Source organism: Ixodes scapularis, unplaced genomic scaffold (assembly GCF_016920785.2).
Source record: "Ixodes scapularis isolate PalLabHiFi unplaced genomic scaffold, ASM1692078v2 PGA_scaffold0__279_contigs__length_252992795, whole genome shotgun sequence".
Classification (NCBI taxonomy): domain Eukaryota; kingdom Metazoa; phylum Arthropoda; class Arachnida; order Ixodida; family Ixodidae; genus Ixodes; species Ixodes scapularis.
The window spans coordinates 158,223,275-158,242,267 of NW_024609835.1; the positions used below are offsets into that span (position 1 = coordinate 158,223,275).

Here is an 18,993-nt window from a genome sequence, read left to right on the forward strand (position 1 = left end):
GCGAATGCACACGGCCCTTTCTGAAATACCGAAAATCAAAGTCCGGTGTGATGTCGCCTTCTGGTTTTTTATCCTCCCTCGAAAAACATGGCGGCACTCGATGCATGTAGCTGATCGGCGAGTTGGACAAAGCTGCCATTTTAGGGGTGCCCGACGACCTTTCAGACTTCGAAAAGAAAATTGTCAAACGGTCAAAACAACTCGGTTTGGTGTCTGTGTATTGTAGTCTCGGCTGTTACACCTCCAGGGCAGCCTTTCACGCAGAACCGGTGCGACGTGGCCCCCACGTCGCTCACAACAGTTCACTGCGCGTTCCCTTCGACCTCGCACCATTTCAAAGAATTTGAGATCGCTGAAAAGGCCCTAAAAGAGCTTCAAACTCGAAAGTCGAACGTCGACTGCTCGCAGCGATAAGCGGGGCGCACGAAGGAAACGGGTTGTTCGCGGGACGCCAGCGAACACAACACTTCGGATGCGTTGGAAAAACTCAACTCGCAGGACGGCTCAATATTCGACGTCCCTGCACTGGCACGGATCGCGTGGAGACTCTGAATTTGGAAATTGTTTTTTTACTTTACAAATACTAAATTCGTCTCATTTCATATTTTGCGGCCAATTTCCAGGCATCGTTCTCAATCATTTCGGATAATAAAGAAAAATATTATTTGGACATGTCGGTGCCCCTTTAACAATTGTAGTATTGCATCATAGTGTCATTGGCTGCAGGAATTTTCTTGTCCTTTTTAGTTTTTGTTGCTTTCTTTACTTTGTTACCTCACTGTCTTAAACATAGGTTTATAATCTCCAAGGCAAAGTCCTGAAATTGTTGGTTTTAGAAAGGCGTTTTTGGTGACATTTTTTAATGCTAGGGTATCGAGGTGGAAAGTTTATTCTGAGCACCAGTATGTACTCGTGGCGTTTTATGCAACGGGATTTTTCTTTGGTGAAGCATAAAGTGAGAGTGTGGGTTTTCTTTTGCATTTTTGCTCTACAGACCAGGAGATCAAAGTCCTCCAACAAAGGGTCATCTGTTTGGACAGCAATCTTTCGGATGCAACATCGGAGGGTGCGGCGCTCAAGCAAGACATTTCGAGGCAAGGATCTTGACATTCGACATGCCCGTTAATGTGAAAGAAACCGTTTTGATTTATCACAACTGTGATAAATCAAAGCTATTGTAGCGAAAATGCTACAATAGCGAGTGCAGCACTTGCCTGCCTGGCTGCAATGAAACTTGTACTCATGAAGTGAAAGCATTGTACAACACTACATGCTCGTGCTCGTGGCGTCGGCTTTGGTCATACTTGTGATGAAACTGAGTAAAGGTGTCATACTCACTGGTTGGTTTCCAGTCTACTAAATCTTTTAAGGCAGTGCTCTGCCATCTTGAGGCCATTTGGCAGCATACCGTAATATCCCGAGTCATCGCCCACCCCCCTACCGCCTGAAATTCATTAAAAAAGCGGGGTGGGCCATGTCTCGGTGGGTGAGCACAAACACTTGAAAAAAAGCGGAAAAAACCGCCTATTTCTCTCCGCGTATCTAGCGCTGATGCACAAGAGATACATCAAACTCAAAACTCGATTTAGTTTTCTTGTTTTATAGAAAAGAATGCTCACGAAAGAATATTTTACTATAGCGAAGTCCGTTGCTTGCATACGCGCTAGAAACACCGCCGATCTGCATAAAGCGCGAACGTTTGTTCCGTGAAAGAATGTCACCACTATGTTCTCCTAGTTAGGAAAAAAAAAAAAAAAAAGAAAGAAAAGTCTACAAGAAAATAGAAAAACCGACCAGGCGCAACGAGCGAGCGAGCGGACCAAAGAAGCGACCAAGAGCAATCCTGGGAAAGCGGGAAAGCCGGCAGTCGCGTTGGCAAATACTTTGGCGTCGGGCCAAGTCGGGCGCCTTGTCAATCGCAAGCTCTCGCGCAACTTTCTTGTTTGGTGCGTACATACGTGCGTCCGTGCACGGCGGGCTATCAATGCACGGTTGGGACGCTCTGCAAACGTCTGTGTAGGACGTTCCAGCAAAGCTTTATTTACGCGTTGGCTTTGCCTAAAATATTGCACAACCGCGGTCGCGACGGGCGGGAAGAAGGAGCGGGTTCGCGGTGTCCTTACTTCGGCGGAGACAGACTGACTTAATACTCCGCGGTTACATTAACAAACTCTTATTTTGTTATCTCCACGTTTTCTTTTCGCACGGATACACGACCACTTTGGGGTCGCTCACGGAGGAAATGCGTAAACAAAAAGAAGTGTCTTTCCCTCCTTCGTTTTACTTTGTCACTGAGGTCCTCCAACTGTAAGGTCCGCGGCCGCGGCCGCGTCATTCGGGTAGGATGAGTGTTCGCGGATCGCAGAGTCCGTGCTGGGGTATTTGAAGGGGTGGGCGATGACTCGGTGTTTTTTCGGAAATCGATATTGGCCCAAAAAATGGGGTGGGCGATGGCTCGGGGATGGGCGATGACTCGGGATATTACGGTAGTTTGTTTTTGACCACACCACTCTGAATGTGCCCATCCAAATGCACAATTCTTCATGCAGTGACATTTACTTACACCTGCAATTGATCACTGTATCCAATACAAGCAGCAGTCATTCAAACTTGCAAGTAAGCTTTTTCCTTCCCTTTTAAGACGAAGTCGATGGGAGCCGCAAATTACTTCGTTAATTTGGGAACTTTGTAAAATCAAGAAAGTAGTCTTTTGGACGTTTCGTTCGGTAAATACGACGACTTAACACAGTGGCATCGCGAGAAGTACCATGGTATCGATTTCACGCACTGAGGTTTTTAACAATGCACGGAAAAGTCCGCGAAGGGGTCACGCTGCTTGTGCGTTCTAAAATGACGAAGCGGCATTCAACGTTCTGGCGGTTGTGGCACTAATGGTGGCGTCCTTCGATTTCAAGATTCTCGAAAGCGTGCTGGCTGGGATGCCATGCTCTGCGGCAACTTCTCATTTCTTCTGTCCGCTCGTGATAGCACGAATGATATCTGCTTTCTCTTCAAGGGTCAGCACTATTTCTCAGCAACGTAGAACATAGTCTAATAGATATCGTATGCAGAAAGAACCGGTTGTGGGGAGAGACAAGCAACTAAAAAAAACGAAAATCCTAACAAAGCAACAAAGAGCGGAGAGACGGAGATTATCAGTGCCATCTGTTGCACGTGACGCGAAGCAACCGCCGCCACTAGCATTGTCTAGTGTAAGTAGTCGATTCAAACCCATGCGGACATTCGGTGTTCCATGCATTTTCGTTTTGCAGGGTACCTCGGGTACCTTGATTCTATTGCTGGCACGCGAACGGCAAGCTTCGATTGTGATGTAGAATAACTTTCCTTTTGCATAGTTTTTTCGAGTGTGAGGTGCCTTGTCTGAGGGTCAATTTCCTTCGTTATTTTGAGCTCATATAAGCATTAATTAAGCCGTATGGGAAGCTTTAGAAGAAATGCAATTTGTTCGTTAGATTGGGATACTCGTAAGATCCGGGTCCGTTAAATCGAGTTTTGACTGTATATGCTTTCTCAGCTGAAACAGTGCCAGGCAAAGGAGTGCATGGGTTCATACTTCTACCACTAGCCACCCCTAGATGACGCAAGTCAGAGTGCTGTATTTTGATGGTGGCAATGCCAGAGGGAGCAGTAGTAGTCATTTTTCTGGCAAGACAAGATTTGCAGTTGTATTTCCATCTATCAATCAAACAGTCATATATTCAGAATTGCAGTTTTATAAGAAATACTGCGGACGCTAACTCCAGTCTGTCTCCTAGGCACGCGACGTTATGTCTTTTCGATTGTGGTATGCTGTGGACAGGGCAATGTGTTAATCTTAATTAATATTTGTGGTGGTATTAGTAAAAAATAATGTGCGCTTATACTAAAAAAAAAAAAAAAAAAAAATTTGCTCCTCCAAAATTACTTTAGGCTGCTCCGATGGGTACTCCAAAATGACTTGGACTGATCACATCCCTGAGATACTTATTCATGAAATCTGTTGCTACCTCGCCAAGGTGGGAGCTCCCCTTTTCCCCCTGAAAACACACACACACACACACACACACACACTTGGCATTTTTATTTGTAAGAGTTCACAGGGGGGACATGGGCCTGAGTTTAAAAATTTTTTGAAAAATTTGTTTTTCAATTTTGAGGTTATCGGTTTTAGAAACTAATTATACACCCTTAGACTAAATTTCATAACCATGCGCCAAATAGTTACATTGATATAAAATATTTTCAACACATGGTGAGGCAGTAACAAAGTAAAGGAGTTCAACGTTTGAATGCATTTTTCTCAGTTCCACTTTTTGATGCAAATTTCATGCGAAGGAATCTCTTGTTCGAAGGTAAAAGTATTCTGGTACTACAATCAAGATGTTTCTGAACTGAAATTTACTGGGGAATCGGGCTATCTACTTTATTTTGTTTTACATTAAAATCATCATTGAGAAAAAACTGTTTTGAAAAATTGACATAGGACAGACATGCATCTCATATTTTGAGTTAAGCACTCTTCCTTAAATATTTACATTTGAGTTATAAAAACTAGATAGCCACAAGTCCCACATCCCCCACTTTATACTCAAGCAGTTAAAATGGTGCTTAATAGCTTCATTTACATATCATAGATTTCTTAACGAAAAGTGACACGTCTTCTTATGCAGGTATGTAAAGTTGTCCTAGAGAGCTGAAAGTTTGCACAGTTCACCTACATCTGAAGTTAAATCTCCCCTGCAAATTTCATTCCGATCCCTTGAGTACTTCAGAAGTTCAACCTCTAGCCAGTGTCCCCCCTTGTACTATAGGAAGTTACTCATTGTCTTTCGTCTATGTAGGAACCAGGTTTGCACTGTGTCTAGTCTACTATAAGAGAGTGTTGGGTTAGGATTGGGTAAAGTTGGTTGTTCGAGGATGCCAGTGTGCAAACCCAGTTTGCGGGTGCCTGTTTCTACTAAACTGTGCTGGCAGTTGCACTGCAATCACTTTTCTTATCGAGTGTCTCGTTCATATGCAGCCTGCGCCAGAGGAACAGCTTCCTGGAGGAACAGGTGCGTGCAATGGACACCCTCAAAGAAGCCTATGACCAAGTCATCAGGGAGAACAGCACACTCAAACAACAGGTGACCTTGGTTTGTAGACTTGCAGAATTTTCTGTATAATTTTTTTATCATTCTAATGAGAATTTTTATTAGAGCAAATGGAATTTTGATTATTCTATAATATGTATCCAACTTCACTTTTTAGTGGACCTATGTTTGCTAAATTAAAGGGAATATTTATTGGATAGACAGGAATGTCTGTTGGGCTGCTGGGGATTTCCGTTGAACAGATTCAGCATGTTTTTTGAATGCATGTGCTTATGAAACCAGTTGGTCCCATTGCCCCTCTCTAGAAAATGTAGCACAGGAGTTTTAGAAATGTAAAAATTTTTGTAATGGTAGTTTATATTTTGTGTTGAGTGAACTGTAATTAGTATATTTTTTTTAAGGTGTCTGCAGATTCCCGACTATCGTGGTCTCATTTTTGTTTACAGTTTAGCAAAATCAATAATGTGGACTTATCTTAGTCTCAGAAATAGACTTGCATTAGGTGAAAAATATTACATTACGGTGAATGGTTTCGTTTTAAAGCAAGCTGCGACATGTTGTTAAAGGCTCCCATTAAAATTTTAAGTATGCAAAACTTTATCACGTTCTGTGCTCCCCTGGAGCCTGGAATGTCCAGCTGTTAGAGTATAAATGACGCTCGGTTAAAAATGGGTTTTACTTGGAACAAATCTTTATCCCACCTTTCATGGAACTGCACTTTTAGTCGTTCAGAGTATGCTATAGTTTCTGTGCATTCCACTTCATTGCCACATTTTTCGCGCACAGACTATTTGATCCAACAATATTAGGCTGAAATCGCTGCTTGCTTTGTCCACAAAATCCACTATTATAGTCTCGTCAATGTTCAACAAGGACTCGCGTGCCGCGAATCTGTCTGGCTCGGGCTCGATTGTATAGTTGGTGCACTTTAGCATGATGCCCCATTGTTAAAGGGGTACTCCGCCGTTTCTTCATAGTACCCGATTTGCCTAAAAACTTGCTAGGCACACCAACAAACATCGCTGAACTAGTAACCCAAATATTTGGACAAAATAACTTTTTTTCGCGCAGTTACAGAATTTCCAATTTTGGTCCTCATCGTGTTTTTCAAAGTGAAAAGCTCTACTGGCAACATTGAAAAAGTGACGTCGTGGGTAGGCAGGGGTTCACTCTTTGGACTGTAGACTTTGTCCCCAACTGATTACAAACAGTTTTATGGTATCAAATGAATGCTTTGGAAAGTCGCTCCCGCACAGCAGCACAATACAAATGCTCGGCATGGTTCATTTTTAGACTGCCCGCTTGAACCGCAAGCCGACCCACCCGTGACGTCCCGTCAATGAAAAGCGCGGGTATCTTTGAATCTTCGTTTTGGCGTCATTTTCCTTTGCCGATTTCACAATAACTATTCTGAATTTCGCGATGCTAAATACCAGACCGGAAAGAGTAAAGGACGGCGATTACGAAAATATAGTTAGTTGGGATTGCTCAAAAAATCGCCGGAGTTCCCCTTTAAGGACGGACAGGAGAGCAGTTTTTGATTGTATTTCGTTCGTCCCTTGGCCGATGTGAGCTATGCGCTGCCCAGACTAATCAACTTCCTCCTTTTCGTCGCCCGATCCCGCTTTTTGCACGTGGGTATGGGTGAGTGAGATCACTCCGCGGAAGATTGATATACCACTGGTCCAACGAGCACATACCTTCCACCGACATTTTGCCTTGCGAGTGAATGGAGTGTAGAGGGACATTGCCCTACATTATGATTATGTTTATGTACAAACAACTGCATTGTTTGAAGGCATCTAGCGTCGAAGCTGTTTTGCTGCTCATTTATAAATATTGTAAGTGGAGCAAGATTTTCTTATGCACAAGAAGGGAGGAAGCTTCTGGAAGCAACATGACACCACCAGAGGTGAAGCGAAAAGTGTGGGACACGCCTCCAACCGTGATTAAAACCAAGAGACACTGTTGGACACAAAGGAGAGCTGACTCTACAACTGTTTTGGTGACCTTTCCCCCCCCCTCCAGAAAGTGACCAAAACAGCTGCCAAGTTGGCTCTCCTTTTCGTCCCATGGTGTCTCTTGGCCTTGGTCATCATTGGAGGCGTGACCCTTCACACTTCCGGTTTCACCTCTGGTGGTGTCATGTCGCTTCCAGAAGCTACCTACCTCCATGCTCTACGCTCCATTCACTCGTAAGCAGACAGTGTGGTGGAAGCCACATGGTCGTCTACGAGCTGAATGTGGCCTCGTGTCGCTCGGTACTGGGTGTCCAATAAACTATAGTCCGGGGGGTTTGGGTTCACCGTGCCGCACCAACTTCGCAGTCCAACGACAGAGCGGACTCGGAGGCCACCATCCTGGCACTCCAGGCCAACGTCGCGTTGGCGCTCTCCACGAAGGACGCCCTCGAAGCTCGGCTCTCCGAGGCGGAGCAGCAGAGGCACGGATTCGCGTCCCAGCTGGCGGAGAAGGAGCATGAGCTCGCCTCGCTGGTGGAGTACTACGCCAGTCGAGAAAGGAGGATGCCCGCAAGCCCCGGCACGCCCCCTACTCCCAACACACCGGTTGCGAGCTGCTACGTGGAGATGCGTGTCGTGGAACTGGAGGAGGCGAACCAGGGCCTGGAGGGGGACAGGGACCGGCTCAAGGCAGGTTCTTTCAACATCTCTTCACCCGTCGTCGGGTGGCACCATATTTGCTTCAAAATGAGCCTGTCTTAAGTGTTTTTTTTGCATGGATTCTAGGACGGGGTTCCTACGAACACGGGTTCCCCAGTGTAGCTTCTCATATTTGCATCTCGGTGTGCTCGAGAGCATTGCGTTCTCTCGTAACAGCCTAAAAAGACAGTGAGATGAGAATAAGTTTTTGAAGCAGTAGCTTTATTGGCCCAGCAACGCTCAAGGTCACGTCCTTGTCCTCAAGGTCACGTACCGCCCGTGGATGAAGTACAAGGTCACACCAAGCGCCGGTTGCGCAAGCTCCATTCTCGTAATAGCTGATTCACACAATCGCATATCACGTGACCTTCATGTCACCGATCCGCGCCAAGTCCGCAGATGCGCGGACTGATAGTCTAGCGCTTTTTTACTCCCGGGCTCTTGGCGGGAGGTCGACTTGAAAAGCATTGTCTAGCAGTAGTATGTTTTCTTAGTTTTTGTTTTCGGACGATTAAAACGAAAATGACGCATCTTTGTTTTCTGCATTGCTGTAGTTCATTTTGTCGCGAGATTCTTGGTTTCACGCATGAAAGAAAGTGCAGAAACTTTGTCCAGCTGACTCGACGCAGGTTTTGGTACTCTTCCGGGTGCGTGTCAAGAAGCTTCCATCAAAACTAGTCTAACACGCTGCGATAATTTGTGCACGTCCAATTAACCTTTCACCGAACAAGACCTTTCTTGTGGCTGTGGTCTATGTTAAGTGATGTGCACAAGCGCGGAGTGCGTGAAGGCATCTCCAACCGCCCCTTTGCAAGCTTAGGACTTCGTTGCTTCTACGCCAAAGCCTTCTCGAGCAGGACCATGCCCATGCCCATGTCACTGTCATCCCTTGGGTTAGTAAAGCTTGGCACATCGCGCGAAGCCTATCTTGGTGTTCTGTCTCAATCTGTATGTAACGTCTATTTTCTTTGCACGACCCCTTGCACGACTTCTTGGAAGGTGAACTTCTTAACCATTAGTCTTGTTTGTATGAAATTTGCAGGGAATATTCATAGCTGGGAAAAAGGATGATGTGAAAAAAGTTTCAAGTATGCGAGTTTACCCTTCAGAAAGTTTCATAAAAGTATATCAAATAAGCGCTGCCCCCCCAAAAAAATTTGTCGTTTAGAAGAGGTAATGATACAGTCTAATCTCATTACAACAGACCTGGTTACAACAGACATTTGGCTATAACATAACGATCTGTGAAGTTTGGTTGGTTTTACTCTACATAACATTGACTCAACTTCCTATCTGCACACAACATACTCCTCTCGCAACAGACCGAAATCTTGGTCAAAATGAAGGTCTGTTATAACGAGCTTAGACTGTAATAGCCAGTTCTTTTGGTAAAACGCAGTAACCCGCGTCACACAACTAGGGAAAGAAATTACTGAAACTGGTATATCAATTTTAATGCACAATAAAAAATTTTAAAAAGTTGTTTCCTTGCATGCATTAGGTTGAAGATGCTGCACAGCTTTTCATAATGAAAGACCACAAAAATGCAGAAACTAAGCTCACAGCTGCGCTGTTTACAAGATTTAAGTGCAGAAACTTTATAAACCAACTTTATGCATCTATCCATTCATTATATAATAACCTGTTTGAAAGTTCAGAAAGCTGCGGTTTAGATGGTGCCGACATGTCAGAAGTAATTTATTCCATAAAACGTGCTTTTGTTACAGGAGTCAAATTTTCTGACAATCCAGACATTTAAGAGCTGATTAAAAAATTATTGTTAAAATTGTGACTATTTTTAAAAAAACTTGCAATTTTATAGTAGTTAACTTTTTCTTCCCTTGGCCCCTTCACACAGCAGCAATCGACTGTTATGTTTCCTGTGTCTGTCGCTGCAGGACAGATATTAGCGGTGTTGCACACTGTGGCACTCGGCCTCTCTTCCTTCCTGTTACACTTTGCAATCGCAAACATAATGCAGTGAGTGTTTGCAGTGTACATCTTGATCATTTCTTTTCACTAAAAAAAAATGCAAACATCTATTTTTTCGCTTTTTTTAAAATGGTAAAGTTTCCGATATTCCATCGTAGGCCGAGTTGGACTCCCTTACGACTCGGTTTAATGCCGAAGCCAACCGTCTGCAGTCATCTCTGGCGGAATCTGAGCAAGCCCTTCGTTTGGCGGAGGAATTTGGAAGGAGCTTGCGGGGCGAGGTTTCTTCCCTGGGTGCCAAGCTTCGAGTCTCCGAAGAGCAGACTCGAGCCCTGCAGGAGGCCAACGCGGACCTTCAGACGTTGGTGACGACAGGCGGGGAGCAACTTCGGGACGTGCAGTCTCGGCTCGAAGACCTGTCCCAACAGCACGCCGCCGCAGAACGAGAAGCTGTTGCCTCCCGCAAAGCAAACGAAGCACTCCGACTGCACAACGAGTCGCTACAATCCTCCCTCGCGACGTCGGAAGGCGGTCGTACCGCAGCAGTGCAGACTGTCCTCACCCTTCAAGAACAGCTGAGGCAGGTGCTGGCAGCACGGGAGGAAGACGCATCTTCGCTGCGTGAAATGCGGCAGCGCTGCGAGGCACTCTCGTCTCGGAACGAAGCGGGAGAAGCATCGCTGAAGTCCACGTGCGCGCAGCTCGCGGATGCGCAAGCGAGGTGCGACCGTCTGGACAACGAGAATCGAGCACTAAACGACCGAAACCGGGACTTCGAAGTTCGTATGACCGACCTCCTGAGACTCAAGGAGGAGGCTGAAGACCGCTACCGCAGCTGCTTCCAGGAGAAAGAGGAGAATGAGAGGCACCTGAAGGAGCAGGTTCAGACACTGTCCTCGGAAGCTCTGGATTCTGCGAACTTGGTCAAGGAGTTGCAGGCCGAGGTCTCGAGGCTCTCCCAAGAGGTCGACAGGCTGCTGCGTGAAGTGGAGAGGCTCACGGCGGAGGTTGAGGATGCCAGGAAGACGGCGAGCGACAGTCTCGTGCAGGAAAGAGAGCTGCGAGAGCACCTGCGTGTCAACGGTGACCACTGCGAGGTCCTCTTAGCACAGTGCAAGCTACTCGACGAGCAGAAGGAACAACTTGGAGTCGAGTTAAAGGCGAGTCTTTTTTTGGGGGTGCAGTTTTGGCGTTCGTTTTTGTGTTTCAGATGCCTTGACACTGTAAATGCCAGCTGAAAACCACAAAAAAAGAATAGGAAACCAAACTGACTGTTTACTTTAGTTTTCGGTTTGCCAAAGTGTAAATTAATGTGAGACTATAAGAATTGAGGCGGAAAAGTAGAGAACTAGAAGAACTGGATGGTTACCTCAATTTCTGGTGCTAGGTCTGCTTCAGGTCACCAAGTAGGGAATTGTTTTATGGGCTTACCTCCTTAATATATTTTTATTCTTGAGTTATAATTTTCAGTAGTTTAGCTTTAAGCAGAGACACTACCCAAAAAACAAAATTTTAACAAAAAGTTGATTTGGATAAATGCTTTCTTTACATCCACCAACATCTAGAGTAGTCCCAAAAGGTTTAATTTCTTTACATTGCATTGTTATTTTTTCATAAATTTAGTTTTTGTCCACCCATGCTGAAGAAAAGGTAAAGGTTTGAGTAATTTGAACATGTTTTTCTCCATTCCATTTTTTGGCATAAATTCTACTTTAGGAGAACTATTGTTTGCTAACGGGGCAAAAGGAAAGGCTCACTTATTGTTTTTCCTAACTGGAATTTAATGGGAAATGCAACTGTGGAATTGTGCAATGTTACCCTAAAATGAATTGTAAATTACTTTTCTGAAATTTTGTTTTCGCAGTTGCACTCTCCAGGCATTCTGCTGCATATCTATTGAAGAAAAATGCTGGGTATTAGTATTTAAGTTTTTTAGCGATAGTTTTTCTAAACAGTGTCAGTGTTCCTGATAAAATTGACCGATTTATTTCTCGATTCATGTGCATAAATGAAACTTTGCACTGTACTCTGCCTTGCAACTGCCAGTATATACTGCAAATTTCATTCATATTTATCCAAAGGCTCAAAAGTTGATCCTTTTGGGTCGTGTCTTCCCTTAAACACTTCTTTGCATATCTTTTCTTTATTCTAGCATTGTGTTGATGTTGTTTCAAACTTGACATTGGTTAAAGCTCTCATCTAAATATTTCTATTTGAATTATCTTTGTATAAAAGTGCTAGGTGCATCTAATCGGTTGTGCAAATATTCAGTTTTGAATAGTAGTTCCGATTACAATAGAATCTCGATGATACAAGTCTTGAGGGATCGCGAAAAATATTTGTACCATTCGAAATTCTTGTGAACAAAAAAACGAGCCGAATAAGTATATTAAAGCAAAGGAGGGGCAGGGCTATTTGGAATTTATTGGTCCCACTCCCAGCCAAAGAAGTCGGTAACATTCTTCAGAGCCTTCTTTGTTTCGACGTCACCTGGGAGGCGCTTTTGGAGCATGTAAAAACTTGTGCCAGGCACGTAGCCAGGATTTTGTTTCGGGGGGGCCCAACCATGACAAAATGCTGTATGAGGGAGAGGGGGTAGAGGAGGTCCCAGCAAAATGGAAGATTTCGAGGGGGGCCCGGGCCCCATGGACTTCCCCCCTGGCTACGTGCCTGACTTGTGCACATGTTGTCTCTGTCGTTGATCAAGCTCACTATGGGTCCATATCACGTAAGCAAATGACGTTTTAGTGAACAGCGGTCATTTGAGTGAATCAAAATTTTAGCAAATAACTGGTGCGTGTGTTAACCCCCCTCCCCACCCCAGTGCATTCACACCGTTTCTCGGCGACAGTCTTTGACGGCTCATTGCAAAATTGTTAGCCCACCTGGCCCACCCACAAACACCGCTTCATAGCAGTCGACCATTCGCTAAAGTGTCTTTCGATGAAAAGTCGGTGTTTGTTAAAGCGTTCGACCAACTGAGCGCCACCCAGCTCACTATGTGCGCCACACTTTGAGGGCATGCAGTGTGTCAGAAGTTGTAGGTGGTTGCTTGTCGTTAGTTAAAGTTCAAGTTTTATTTGCCTCAAAAATGTTCATTCGAACGTATTATGTGAAAGGGGGGGGGTAGAAAAATACAAATGCAATGATACAATGGCAATCAAAGAACTAAGGTTAAAAATTAACGACAAAAACTAAGAACTAACTATACAGAATTCACAACAAGGTTTGCACAAACCGGGCACAACAGAACTGGGGACGCAGTGTGCAATTTATAGCAAACACAAGCAGAGATGGCGCTGAAAACATATCATAGTACCAAAGCCTAAGATTTTTACAGAATAATATTTTGTTCTGTTCAGTGACTATGTCGTTTGGGGGAGAATTCCAATTTTTAATGGACAGAGTAAAAGGAGAGTATTTGTATCTATTAGTGCGATCGAATATAGGTGCAATTTTTAAGGAATGATCATGACTCGTCGCAGTCATCATCTCTGCTACTTCATTCTCCTTGTGATGCTGTCTCTTCGTGAATAATTTCCTCGACAGTCTTTAATCCACAAGTCACGAGGTTGTCATTCATGGCAATCAAATCGAAGGCCGATTTTGTGGCAAAAATTAGGTCCCAGTCCTCAATCGTCAAGTTTTCTTTTGGCTCTGGAGGATCAACCACTGTACAATTTACGAATCCACACATGCAAAAACAGTTTGATCAGTGTTGACCACAGGATCAACGCTGATTTCGAATGTCATTTGTCATCTTCACTCGAGTGATTGAGAGTTACTAAACCCGTTGGTCACTTGACAATAAAAATGAAGCAGCAACCCTGTAGTAGGTGAATGCAAGTTAGGTACTCCAGCAAGTCAAATTCGAATCGCGTGCTGGACATGGGTACATGGGTATGTTTTCGAATTTCAGGACGCACCTATCGTTATTGTGATTGCACGACGCATATGTAGAAAGAACGGTGAGAAAAATTGCACAAATATTCCTTCTACGGTTGTAGGAGCTGAGTGACGCCACCCCAAAGGGATGTGTAAACGTTGTGAATCATCGTTCATATGATCCAACGTAACCGAGAAGGCATTTGGACTATCCCAAAACTTGATATTGAACTTTGGCCGGGTATTTTGAAAAATTTGTATCGTCCCGAAATTTGGATGAATCATGATTGTAGTACCAACAAGATTCTGCTGTAATACACTATTCGGTATTTGCTTCAAGATTAACTTCGACATTCATATTTTTTGTAGTGTTGATCGCGGTGGGTTAGCCCTCGAGTGTGCTTTTTAATGAGCACGGGTGCACTGCAGAGAAGCAATATCCGCGAAAGTGAGCAACGCAAATGCAGCTTCTTCGCAGTGCAACGGTGTTTGGTAAGAAGCAAACTCAGCGGAGTAACCCGAGGCGATCAACACTTGAAAAGTTTGAATATTGCAATTGTGTGCTTGGGAGAAAAGTAAAATTTGAAATTCGGGTGGTGCACGCTCACGCCTGGTGTACTTAAAAGAAACAGAATCTTTGTGGATGTTGACATTTACATTGCAGTCATTTAATTTTTAGTTGCAGAGTTGCATAATTTAATTCAAAATTAAACTATGGCCTTCATGCAGGAGTGTATGTTGGCCAGAGATGCCCTGACAACCTGTGCTCACCATTGGTGATTCTTTTCTTTTCAAAGTCGAGATTGAAGGAAGTGTACTATTTGCATATAATAAGATTTATGACCACTTAATAAGGTATTGCTGGGTATCCCTGTAGCTTAATTATATATCAAATTTATTGTTTACTAGCCATCCGAGTGCATCAGACTTTCTGAGGTCAGTCTATAGATATATTTAGATTAAAACTAGCTTATAAATGGACGAGTGGTGTTTGTGAAGTTTGAGAACAAACTTCACAGATTTAGCTGGTTTTTCATCGTGGTGCAACAGTCAAGAAAAGCTTGGGGAAACTATTCGGTATTTAATGCGAAAATGTTCAGCCAAAACACCTAATCGCTTCAAACACAAAATTTCCTTTTCGCACATGACTAGTTATTTATGCTAACAGAGCTAAAGTAGGCGAGTCATGAAATATAAACAAATATTTGTAAGGGCCAAATTTCTAATACTGTTAGATTCAGAAGTCAAATTGAGAATACCAACGTTCAAAGGTTTACAATATTTCTGCATGTCAAAAGAAAAGACTATAGGAGTCAGCAAAGGAATAGGTAAAATATTGCTTTATTTATCTGCTTTAAAGAAATTGTTGCATGTTTACTTTATTTTTGGCATCTCTTTCATTGCCCAAGAAATTGCTTGAGATTCTCTCCCTATAGGGGTTGTGAAAATGATGGCCTCAACCTATTTTAGTGCGGGATTTGTCTCCAAGAAATAGGTGTCCAGCGAATTCATTATTGTTAATACTTGTATAATTTTGCACTCGTGCTCGATACTGTTTAGGTAATATTGTGCCAAATTGTTTTACAGACCCGAATGGACAGCCTAGAGGCCGAAGCCCATCAGCTCAAGGTATCCCTAGCAGAGTCCGAGCAAGCTGCATGCTCCCTGGACAAACTCTGTTCAAGCTATCGAGACGAGATTGCTTCCCTCAAGAAGGAGCTTCAGACTTCCGCAGAACAGAGAACTTTTCTACTCAAGGCGAACGCGGAGCTTGAGACTTTCGCGTTGACGGAGACCCACAAACTCCACGACACGCAATGCGAGCTTGAAAGCGTGTCCCAGCAGCATGTGGCCATCGACACGGAAGCTTGTTCATTGCGTAAAGCCGTGGAAACTCTTGAGCTTCAGAACCAGTCTCTTCAGTCGTCCCTGGAAACGTTGGAAGCCAGCTCTATCGAAGCAATGCTGACCATCCGCACTCTTCGGGAGGAGCTGCAGCAGGCGCGGTCGGCCCAGGAGGAAGACTCGTCTCTGCTGCTGAAACTGCAGCAGGACTGCGAAACCCTCCGATCCCAGAATGAGGCAGGAAACGCGTCGCTGAATTTGACGTGCACGCAACTCGCGGAAGCTCGGCTCAGGTGTGACAATCTGGAGAACCAGAACAGACAACTGGAAGAAAGGATCGCAGACCTCGAAGCGCGGATCGAGGACCTGTTGCACCTCAAGGAGCAAGCCGAAGAAGACTACCAGAAGGGCATCGGGGAGACAGAGAAGGGCAAGGACGTCCTCCAGGCCCAGGTGGACGCACTCTCCTTGGAAGCCCGAGACTCTGCGGACTCTGCCGAGAGGGCACGGGCCGAAGTTGCGAGGCTCTGCGAGGAGAACGGCAGACTGGCGCTCCGGGTGGAGAGGCTCGGGGCAGACGTGGAGGGGGTCTCGAAGAGGGCGAGCGAGGACCTCGAGCGGATGAAGAGGGAGCTTCAGGAACGTTCTGAGCAGTACGGTGCCCGCTGCGAGGCCGCCACGGCACGATGTCGGCTGCTCGAGAAGGAAAAGGAGGCACTGAGGGCGGACCTGACGGTGAGTCCGCCTTTGGGCAGTTTTTGGCTCGTTTTAAATGTTAAATTGGAAAGCGACTATCGGAGCAGGCGTGGCTAGGCCAAGATGATCCAAGAGCATCACTGTACACACCTTCAGGAGGTCACCCGAGGGTTGGAGAGAAAGCGGAGCAGTTTATTCTCTGAATCTAACTACCAGAAATGTAATGCTGGTTGATATGGTGCATGAATTGCTATGCCGTGTTTTGGTTTTGTCGAATATGTTTGTTATGGGTGTGCTGTGCTTCGGTATTGCCGATTTTTACCTCCTCTCATTGTTGTTTTTTCTTCCTGTAATATTTTGATTTTTTGAAAAGTACTTTTTTTATTTTAATTCTCAAAAAAAAGTTAGCTTCATTGCTTTCTACCTTCAAATCCAGACGACCGAACACACTGATTATTCGGAAAAAGATTACTGATTGTATCTAGCCCACTAATCGGTTCAGGATGATTTCAGGGGCAATCTCTGCACTCAAAAAGGCTGAAGCAGTATGTTGTTCAGGAAAACAAAGCGAATGGGCAAAAGTAGTCGGGGCTCAAAAACTCGTCTGAGGCTGTGTTCCATGCGAAAGACTCGCCTGTCTAGCATCTAGCATTGCATTCGAGGAAAGAGCAACCCCCTTAGTTGAATACGTTGCTAACAAATTCGCATGAACTTCACAGAATTTGTTCAGGTCCTTGAAATCCTTTAAAACCTTTGAATTTGAAACGGCAATTTCCAGACCTTGAACGCCCTGAAATTTCTAGCGGTGCTTGAAAACCCTAGATTCTCACAAAAACAGTCCGTTTTTTTTTTTTTTTTTTTGCAATAATGGAATTTTTTTTTTTTACAATATTGAAATATAATTTTTACCTGTATGTTAACTTAATTTTCAAAATTTCAAGGAGCGCCTAGGCATGCACCATGTATTGACAACGTGAATGCATTTGGAACCTGATTAGGAAAATGGGGCATCTGTGGCATGCAGAGATCCAGGGTTGGTGTATGCCCCTCTATGACCGTCTAGTGTGCTCTTTAAAGAGTACCTACAATAATGTTATACTTGTTCCTTGGGGATTATAAATCAACTGCTCCCGTTTATCTCCGTGATCTCCAAAGTCGCCTCAGTCATCCCCTTTTAGTCACGGGAATGATGGCAAGGGGTTTTTCCGTTGTTGGTTGCTATGGTCGCCGGCAGCTTCAAAAACTCGGTGTGTGGTCTTTCACGATTGTGCTTCTTGCTTCGTGATCCATTCTTCGACACTCTTATCGGCCGATTCCACAGTCACATAGGCTACATTTCTTGCATATGTGCGAGAGTTGAGTCAAGTTTGTTTGCAGTAAAAAAACCATGCTCTCTGACGTTACTCTGCAGGCCAAGCTGGACTCCCTTACAGCTCAGTTCAATGCCGAAGCCAGTCATTTGAGGACATCCCTCACAGAGTCCGAGCGAGCCGTTCTCTCTATGAAGGAACTCCAGGCGAGGTCCCAAGACGAGGCGTCTTCCCTCAGAAGGAAACTTCAGACATCCGAAGAAGAAAGAGACGCGTTGCACAAGGCCAACGCCGACCTCCGAGCGTTTGCAACGACTGGATCGCAACAACTCCAGGACATGCGCCTCCAGCTCGACGCCGTATCCCAGCAGCGCAATTCGATTGGGCAAGAAGTTCACTCTTTGCAAAAGGCTGGCGAGGCGCTTCAGCTGCAGAACCAGCTCCTTCGGTCCTCTCTCGAGACGTCTGAAGCCGGGAAAGCTGCCGCCGAAGCCAGCTGCATGGAGGCGACTCGGTCCATCCACACCCTTCGGGAGAAGCTTCAGAAAGCACTGTCGGCCAGAAAGGACGCAGAGTCTTCTCTGCAGATGGTGCAGCGGGAATGCTTGGACCTTCGAACCCAAAACGAGTCGGGAGGCGCGTCGCTCAAGTCGAGTCAAGCGGAGCTCGCGGAAGCGCTGACGAGGTGCAGTCGCCTGGACGACGAGAACCAGGCTTTGAGGGACCTGGTTGGAGACCTCGAGGTGCAGCTGAAGAACCTAGAACACCTCAAGAAGCGGGCCGAGGACGACTACTACAAGTGCGTCGAGGAGAAGGAGAGGCACAAAGACTCGCTGAAGGAGCGCATCGAGGCGCTCGCCTCCGAAGCCCGAGACTCGGCGAGCACAGTCCGGGAGTCTCAGTCTGAGGCCTTGAAGCTTCGCGAGGAGAATGGCCGCCTGGTGCTGGAAGTGGAGAGGCTGAAGACGGAGGCGGAGGAAGCGGCGAAGAGGGCAGGTGATGATTCGGAGCGGAGGGAGAAGGAACTGCTGCAGGAGTCGAGGCTGCACGTTGCTCGCTGCGAGGCCGCCACGGCACGGTGCGAGCTGCTGGAGAAGGAGAACGAACGGCTCGAGGCAGACCTGAAGGTGAGTCTGCTCTTGGGCAGTGTGTTGGCGTTTGTCTCTCTAGGAGTCCTGCAGCCTCTACAAAGGCCTACCGGGAGCATCTGACAGATAGTAGAGTTCCTTCTTCTAAGCCGATCCTCGAGAGTGTGGGTTCTTGAACTCTGTTTCTAGGAACCCACAGGTTTCCCAGGCTCCTAAATTTTATTGATCGTCACCACCCCCTAAAAACGATTTCTGTTAGTGCCCCATTTTTGGAGGATGTGAGCCGCCCACTGTGAGCCAGTCACTCCCAAGTATTTGAAATGTTCGAAGATACCGTAGGTTTCTGCGGTGCTTCGCTGCCTTGATGCATGTGTTTCGGTTCCCATTGCACAGTGGAAGGAAGCTTTTGAAGTCTTAAAATGTGCGCATTATGACTTCAGAAGTTCATTCCACACTTAAGGTTAATGTAGCAATGACTCAATCT

General features: G+C 45.4%; 1 protein-coding gene across 1 annotated transcript in view; it reads left to right on the top strand.

Annotated features, from left to right (window-relative positions):
* Nucleotides 1-18,993, top strand: part of LOC8042605 (myosin-6) — a 53,115-nt gene that overhangs the window by 13,820 nt on the left and 20,302 nt on the right. The window contains exons 7-12 of the mRNA XM_029993966.4: nucleotides 995-1,094; nucleotides 5,021-5,126; nucleotides 7,421-7,744; nucleotides 9,844-10,845; nucleotides 15,158-16,150; nucleotides 17,523-18,548. Of these exons, the coding sequence (XP_029849826.4) occupies nucleotides 995-1,094; nucleotides 5,021-5,126; nucleotides 7,421-7,744; nucleotides 9,844-10,845; nucleotides 15,158-16,150; nucleotides 17,523-18,548 (3,551 nt within the window). The remainder of the gene's footprint in view (nucleotides 1-994; nucleotides 1,095-5,020; nucleotides 5,127-7,420; nucleotides 7,745-9,843; nucleotides 10,846-15,157; nucleotides 16,151-17,522; nucleotides 18,549-18,993) is intronic.